At 41.2% G+C, this 8,677-nt stretch overlaps 1 protein-coding gene across 1 annotated transcript; it reads left to right on the top strand.

Moving 5' to 3' along the window:
- The first annotated feature begins 6,630 nt into the window (after nt 1-6,630).
- LOC110132381 (heterogeneous nuclear ribonucleoprotein A1) lies at nt 6,631-7,785 on the top strand. Its single transcript, XM_020885735.2, is given in 2 exon segments — nt 6,631-7,227; nt 7,229-7,785. Coding segments are annotated over 2 exon segments (882 nt in total). The 5' UTR covers nt 6,631-6,652; the 3' UTR covers nt 7,536-7,785.
- Nucleotides 7,786-8,677: the final 892 nt, after the last annotated feature.

The raw sequence follows: 8,677 nt of genomic DNA on the forward strand, positions 1-8,677 counted from the left end.
AGAACAGACTTTTGGACTCTGTGGGAGAAGGTCGAGGGTGGGATGTTTCGAGAGAAGAGCATCGAAACATGTATATTATCTAGGGTGAAACAGATCACCAGCCCAGGTTGGATGCATGAGACAAGTGCTCGGACCTGGTGCACTGGGAAGAGCCAGAGGGATCGGGTCGAGAGGGAGGTGGGAGGGGGGATCGGGATGGGGAATACATGTAAATCCATGGCTAATTCATGTTAATGTATGACAAAAAACCACTACAATATTGTAAAGCAATTAGCCTCCAACTAATAAAAATAAATCAAAAAAAAAAAAAAGAGTACTGCAGTGGGTTGCCATTTCCTTCTCCAGGGGATCTCCCGACCCAGGGACTGAACTCGAGTCTCCCACATTGCAGGCAGACTTTTTACCAACTGAGTCACCAGGGAAGCCCTTTAAATACTTGGACTTCCTCAAACTAGTTCAAAACTCACTGGTGCTAACTGGAGTATTTAGGTGTTTGGGACTTGTTTGAGTAGTCTGTTTTCCCCCCAAAACTTTTATCCCACTCAAGAAAACCAATTACCCTGCCACTCCACAAGCAAGGATAAATAAATAAATCTTTTTCATTTCTAGAGAGAGAACGGGTAAGAGGTAAAATACTTCAGCTGCCTGAAAACTCATTTTAAAGCTACTATGTATGGACACATTAACAGCACACTAATCTGTGGAAGAAATTTACTTATAACACAACTGTCAGGACTGGGTAAAGAACCATTTAAAGAAGCCACTACCTGAAAAGTAACATTCCAGTAATCGCTTCATAAAAAGATGTTTGAGCCACTGTGCGAAGGAAACGGTCTAGACAGCCACTCTCCAAGAATGCGCCATTGTGTGTGTAGCAGATTGAGTTCACACTCCACTCCTGATTCACAAAGGGAAGCCAGCGTGCCATGGGGCCACCAGCCAGGATGTGGGTGGTGGAATAAGTGCTCTTGGAGGGAGCAGTGTTCTCCTGGGAACAGAATCAGCACACTAGCTGAGCAACAAATGCAGAAGTCTTGAATGAAGTTAGACAAGATAACTTGGACACGATTTTTCCCATGCATAAAGGGTGGGCATCCACCACATTTCAAAAATTTTCCAGACTGTCAAATTTCCAGGTAATTCTGCATAATGACGGGTGTTTCTCTGTGAGATTCATGGGGAAAAGACTTGTCTGTGCCAGTTACATATGGAAATTCTGTGACTATGCCTACATTACTGTATTTTTGACGCTACCTGCATGATTTGATTGCACTTGTATGTCTGTGACTATATACCATTTATATTCAGATGGGAGGACAGAAAATAGGGACAAGAATTAATCTAGATGTTTATAAGTGAATTTACAATACATGATGGGAAAAACAAACTTCCTGCCGAAACCAATTATTTTTCTTAATTCATTACCAAAGAACCTTAAATCCCACCTCTTTCTTGAAGAATTTCATTGCTTTAAAAAAAAAAAAGAGGTTGGTAATTTCACTCAGGCCTCAAGCTGTACAAATTCACTTCCCATGATTATGTATTTACTTAATACTTAAGGGGATATATTATTTGCTTACAACTAGTATACTTTTATAGTCATGGTATTTAAAGATAGTTTTCTTATATTTTTCATTTTTCTGCCTTGATTTTAAAGAAGAATATCTTGAAAAAGTGGTTAGAATAAAAATTTCCCTACAATTTACCTTTTTCTGGCTTTGACAGAAATCATGCTGCTGTCACGGCTTCACTAATGCAAAGTTCTTTTCCCCATCAGAATAAACACGGGATTGAATAAAAGGCCTTGATTTTATGCCACCAAAATACATGTCAGATGTCTAATCTACAGAAAAGTAAGATAAGACACTGTTTTAAGGTTCTGCGTTTGTGATCATTTGTTACATCAACAATAGAAAACAAATACTAATACTTGCAGAAATTGAGGCCCTTAGTCACAGAGCTAAAGAGACACACCAGACTCAAGAGTCAGAGGAACTTAGAAGGACCCAGGGAGCCTGGGGACTGCTTCATTTCAGGGTGAGTCAGCACATCAGCTGTGCTGTGTGTATGTATGTGTGTGTGCATGCGATGAAATAGCTGCTGTTTCCTTTCACTTTCAAATTATGCCATACAAGATAGAGGATTCTGGGAAATTTAGTTCAGCCTAGCCACACCGACACGTCACAAAGTCCATGTCCTAGACCTCTCCTCTGATTTTTTTTCCTTCCTTCCTTCCTTCCCTTTGAGGAAATTAATATCCAAAAATTTTTATCTTAAAATATTTAAATGCATTCAGGCTATAAACAGAAAAAGAAAGTAGTCTCATGAGTCTAGAGTACTATGCATATGTATTAATGTATATTTTACATACTAATTTACTTAATGACTCATACAAGGTGAGCTTCTTCTAAACAACAAACTCCTAACTGAGATCTAGGCAGTTTCAAACTGAGTATTTTATGAAGATGTATGGTTTTCCTGCAAATTGTCACTACTGTAAAAAATTGTATTCCAAGATGCAATGCATAGAACATGGGAAAATGAATAAAATTATAAAAGGCAGAAAGAATATATAGGTTCCAGCCCCCTCTTCACTCTGTCTGATCTGGGCAGGCTTATCAAAAAGACATTACCTACTTCTCTGAAATTTAATTGCCTCATCTGCAAAACAAGAATGAACTCTTCAGCTTCCTTCAGTTACAGGAAATGGATAACTTTGTGTTATCTGTGATTTTCTGATGTCAAAGGGTATGTAATGGAAAGAATGGTCACTATGAGTGGCTGTTCTAAACGGGTTTCTTAACTTCTTGATATAATCAGCCTCTGTCCATGAAGAAAACAGGCGAAGAGTAACCAGATACATTAGGTCCGCTACCTACGAACCTTCAAGTTTCGAACTTTCAAAGATGCAGACTTGCCAGGTGTCACAGTGTCCTGCTGTACTTTCCAAGGTGCTGTGTGTGTGTGAGTCGCTCAGGTCACGTCCAACTCTGCTCTCCCATGCACTGTAGCCCACCAGGCTCCCCTATCCACGGGGTCCTTTGGGTAAGAAAACTGGAGTGGGTAGCCATTCCCTTCTCCAGGGGATCTTCTGAACCCAGGGACTAAACCCAGATCGCCTGCACTGCAGTCAGACTCTATCATCTGAACCACCAGGGAAGACCCAAGGTAATGTACTGAAAGGTTAAAAATGTTTTTCTTTATGTGTCTGTTAGCTTTTTTATGTATTATTTGTGTGAAAGGCATTATAAACGTATTATAGTATGGTATAGTGTAATCAATTGTGTTAGTTGGGTACCTAGGCTAACTTTGTTGGACTTATGAACAAATTGGACTTTGCCAATGTACTCTCTGAACAGAGCTCGTTCGTATGTAGCGGACTTACTGTAGATAGTAGCTATCAAGATATGTTTATCAAAAAACTTAACTGAATAGAACAGTAAGATCAGTGGCTATTCTAAAGTTGTAGTCCCTCTCTGTGGGGGCAATTATCAGCCTTTGAAACACATGGAAAGACTTTTAGACTCTGTGGGAGAAGGCGAGGGTGGGATGTTCAGAGAGAACAGCATTGAAACAAGTATACTATCAAGGGTGAAACAGATCACCAGCCCAGGTTGGATGCATGAGACAGGTGCCAGAGGGATGGGATGGGGAGGGAGGTGGGAGGGGGGATCGGGATGGGGAACACATGTAAATCCATGGCTGATTCATGTCAATGTATGGCAAAAACCACTACAATATTGTAAAGTAATTAGCCTCCAACTAATAAAAATAAATGGAAAAAAAAAAAAAGAAACACATGGAAAGGAAACTGACCTTACCTTACCCTGAAAAATAGCACAGTAGTGTTAAAAGAACCACAAGTATGTAGTCGATCAAAACAGTGAACCTCTTAAATCTCTATTGTTTTACAATGAGTTTTAGTGACCTTAATCGAGTATGTGCTTTTCTGATCCCCAATTCTAAAAAAAGCAAATTTCAGCTGTAAAATATATTAAAAATGTAACTTATTTGTCATATGTGTTATCTGAAAGGGGGTGGGGAACCTGCTGTGAAAACATTTAAAAAAAGTTTGACCACATTAAAAGAGTAAGGCACACAAGGACACAAGGAGGGTAATGATTTTTTCCCCCTAAACTCCTGGCCTGAATGTAAGTCCTACCAAAGTGCCCCTTACCAGATGGCTAACCCAGCTAGGGAAGACAGCCAACTTGATTTCAAATGTGAGAGTGATCTTTTTTATTTAAGTGAAAGATAGAAACTGTCTCAACTTCATTACATCCAAGAGGAGAGCTCCAGTGTTCAGCATGTGGGTCTGGTTTGAGTAAAGCGTTTGTCTTTTGTTGAATAGAAATCATATGTAAGCCCAGCAGTGGCCTGAACCATTTGCTAATACTAATTGTTGTTGGTGGAAAGCGGAGGAGATTGTTAAAGTCTTCCCTGGCAGTTACCTGATCTGTGGAAATGGAGTTCACAGCAACTGTGATGAGGTTTGCAGCTGGCAGAGGAGGACGACAGTGTAGACGCCCGAGTCCCTGTCTTTTCTTTGGCAGGGCAGTCGAGACTCTGAAACAGCTCTGGGAGGCGGCCAATGGCCCGAAACGTAGCTTTGGCATCCTTCTCCTCCCCAACCCCTCCTCAGCCCAGGATCTGACAACGAAAACTGAAGCGGGTGTATTTCTAAGAACCTATATTTTCAAAAAATTATTATTTAAGGATGTGGCTATTTTGAACTATGATGAATATAAGTACATTTAAGATATACCATTGGCAAGTTAGAAAACCACCAAGTAAGGCCAGATGTATAAACTGACTTGATGTTTTAATTTAAAACACCAGCATCCAGTTGAAAAGGTCTGTTATGATATGAGTCAAGTCACAGAGAATTCATACACAAATGAGGCTGACCTCTTGTTCTTGGAACCTAGAAACAGTTGCCTTTTAAAATGATTATTGGGGGTGCGGTGGGAGGGAAGCTCAAGAAGAAGGAGATACACGTATGCTCAAAGCCGGTTCATGCTGTTGTACAGCAGAAACCAACATAACAATATAAAGCAATTACATTCCAACTAAAATTTTTTTTTTAATTTTTTAATAATAAAAGCTGAATGAATGAAAAACATAATAATGACAAATGCTGAATTGTCAAACTTGTGATTTATGTTGTTGTATAGCAGAGACCAGCACAACACTGTAAACATTTTTTTAAAATTTGAAAAAGTGAAGATGATGATAATAATGAGATAAGCATCTATTCTTTCTGTTTTTCCAGGAGTAAACAACAAATCTGTAAATAATAAATAAAATGATTGTTAACCTATACATCATCAAGATAAGAGGACTTTGTTAGTTAAGACATTGGATTATAAAAGTGAACATTTGATTTTATGCTAGCCATGACAATATTTGAGGATCCAGTTGTGTTGTATAACATATACTATAAGTCATCTTGTGTTTTAAATTGTTATTTGACACGTAAAAATTTTGCTAATCTATGATTACATCCCTTTCTGTTTTAGCAATTGTTCACTAATACCTAGAAATCTTTCCCCTACCCCCACCCCAATCAACACTGCAGGAACTGTGTAGGAATCTGTTGTTTCAGTTTTGTTGAACATGGAGCTACTTAAGATCGCAATACTTCATATTTTAGTCTGGGGCCATCTGGATGCAGGTATCAGAGATTCACATAAAGTACCTCAAGCAAAATTGACAACTTATTGACAGGCTGTAGTGGCTTGCTTGAGCTTCCCTGTGGCTCAGGCAGTAAAGAATCTGCTGGCGAAGCGGGAGCCCTGGGTTTGTCCCCTGGGTTGGGAAGATCCCCTAGAGGGGGGCATGGCAACCCCCTCCAGTATTCTTGCTGGAGAATCCCTGAGGCCAGAGGCGCCCGGTGGGCTATCATCTGCGGGGTCGCAGAGAGTCAGACACGACTCTGACGAAGCACAAACAGGGGCTTGCCTGGGGCTTCCCTGGTGGCTCAGGGGTAAAGAATCCACCTGCAGTGCAGAAGATGTGGGTTCGATCCCTGGGTCGGGAAGATTCCCTGGAGAAGGAAATGGCAACCCACTCCGGTATTCTTGCCTGGAGAATTCCATGGGCAGAGGAGCCTGGCGGGCTACAGTCCATGCAGCCGCAGAGTCAGACGTGACTGAGCGACTGAACAACAGAGACAACAACCAGGGCTCCTTCTGCCTGATGGGGAAAGAGACCTGAGCACAGCTGACTAAGGAAAACACGTAATAATATCCAGTAGATATTCTAAATGTACTTTCGAGAATAAAGAGTGCTGCGTGTCCTCAGTGCTCATACATTTATCAGCTTCAATTTAATACATGTAAAACCCTGCATATGGTTCTTTCACATTTGCTAAAGTTAACACTTTAGCTTTTCAGCCAGATGTTTACAATCACCATTTTACAGACAAGGAAACGCAGTCCCAGAGCCCTGAGCAGACGTGGGACTCAAAACCCAGTCTCTTTTCATACATCTTCTCATCTGAAAAAGAGAAAAGAAAGTGCGATTACTTTGGGGAAAAGGTAGAATGGCCCACTCCATTGGGAAAAAAACAAAAAGTAAAAGAATAAGGCTTTCTGCCCATGGACGCCACCGGGAAAGCATTATTGAAGACTTCCCCGCCTCCACTGCCGTCATGTCTAAATCAGAGTCTCCCAAACAGCCCGAACAGCTGCGGAAGCTCTTCATCGGAGAATTGAGCTTTGAAACAACTGATGAGAGTCTGAGGAGCCATTTTGAGCAATGGGGAACGCTCACAGACTGTGTGGTAATGAGGGATCCAAACACCAAGCGCTCCAGAGGCTTCGGGTTTGTCACACACGCCACGGTGGAGGAGGTGGATGCGGCCACGAATGCAAGGCCACACAAGGTGGACGGAACAGTTGTGGAACCAAAGAGGGCCGTGTCAAGGGAAGATTCTCAAAGACCTGGGGCCCACTTAACTGTGAAAAAGACTTTTGTTGGTGGCATTAAAGAAGGCACTGAAGAACATCACCTGAGAGATTATTTTGAACAGTATGGAAAAATTGAAGTAATTGAAATCATGACTGACCGAGGCAGTGGCAAAAAGACAGGCTTTGCTTTTGTAACCTTTGATGACCATGACTCTGTAGACAAGATTGTCATTCAGAAATACCACACTGTGAATGGCCACAACTGTGAAGTGAGAAAAGCCCTGTCTAAGCAAGAGGTGGCTAGTGCTTCATCCAGCCAGAGGTCGAAGTGGTTCTGGAAACTTTGGTGGCAGCCGTGGTGGTGGCGGATATGGTGGCAGTGGGGATGGATATAATGGATTTGGTAATGACGGAAGCAATTTTGGAGGTGGCGGAAGCTACAATGATTTTGGCAGTTACAACAATCAATCTTCAAATTTTGGACCCATGAAAGGAGGAAACTTCGGAGGCAGAAGTTCTGGCCCCTATGGTGGTGGAGGCCAATACTTTGCCAAACCACGAAACCAAGGTGGCTATGGTGGTTCCAGCAGCAGCAGTAGCTATGGCAGTGGCAGAAGGTTTTAATTACTGCCAGGAAACAAAGCTTAGCAGAAGAGGAGAGCCAGAGAAGTGACAGGGAAGCTACAGGTTACAACAGATGTGTAAACTCAGCCAAGCACAGTGGTGGCAGGGCCTAGCTGCTACAAAGAAGACATGTTTTAGACAATACTCATGTGTATGGGCAAAAAACTCGAGGACTGTACTTGTGACTAATTGTATAACAGGTTATTTTAGTTTCTGTTCTGTGGAAAGTGTAAAGCATTCCAACAAAGGGTTTTAATGTAGATTTTTTTTTTTTTTGCACCCATGCTGTTGATTGCTAAATGTAATAGTCTGATCATGACGCTGAATAAATGTCTTTAAAAAAAAAAAAAAAGAAGAAGTAAGAATCAATGTGGTTTTCACTCATTTATCAGGTATCAGTCAAAAAATGTCTTAATATCTTTGAAATATTAAAGATTATAACCACATATGAGAATGCTATCATTGGTTTATAAAATAAAATCTTGTCCTGCTGCCTGGCAGAGCTCTTTAGTTCTAAACAGTTAAAGGAAAAACACTGGTGTTTTTAAGTGTGTTTTTTATAGTATATTTTAAACAAATTATATTATCCAGAAACACATTGTTGTTTTTAAGCAATTCTTTAAGAAAGCTTCCTTGATTTGGAGACTTCCCTGGCAGTCCAGCAGTTAAGACCCTGCACTTCCAATGCAGGGGCCTAGGCTCAATCCCTAGTTAGGAAACTAAGATCCCAGGTGCTGCATGGTGTAGCCAAAAATAAAAAACAAGCCTCTTTGGTATGTTTTTGGATTTTGTTTTGCTTAAAAATCCTTAGTAGAGACTGGAGTAGATAGGCAAAAGTAACAGTGTGCTATACACAAGGATGAAGCCAGTTTCTTGGCTTCTCATTTCCATTAAAGAAAAAATTTTTCCTCTAATGAGTCCTTCTAGATTCATGTTTCAGTTTCTCCAGCTACAAAACAAGACTTAAGTTGTTGCCCATAACAACATAATGTTGTTGCCCAGGATGTGCCCAGTTCCTTTCACTGGTGCACATTGAACCAGCTTCCATACCCAGTCTCCAGCTCCTTGCCAGTCGCCTCCTCCAGGCTTCCCCCATAGCTTGGCACGCTTGAAGGCAGGGCCTGTCTCAGCCTCCAGGACCA

The sequence above is a fragment of the Odocoileus virginianus genome, unplaced genomic scaffold, assembly GCF_023699985.2.
Source record: "Odocoileus virginianus isolate 20LAN1187 ecotype Illinois unplaced genomic scaffold, Ovbor_1.2 Unplaced_Contig_24, whole genome shotgun sequence".
Taxonomy (NCBI): Eukaryota; Metazoa; Chordata; class Mammalia; order Artiodactyla; family Cervidae; genus Odocoileus; species Odocoileus virginianus.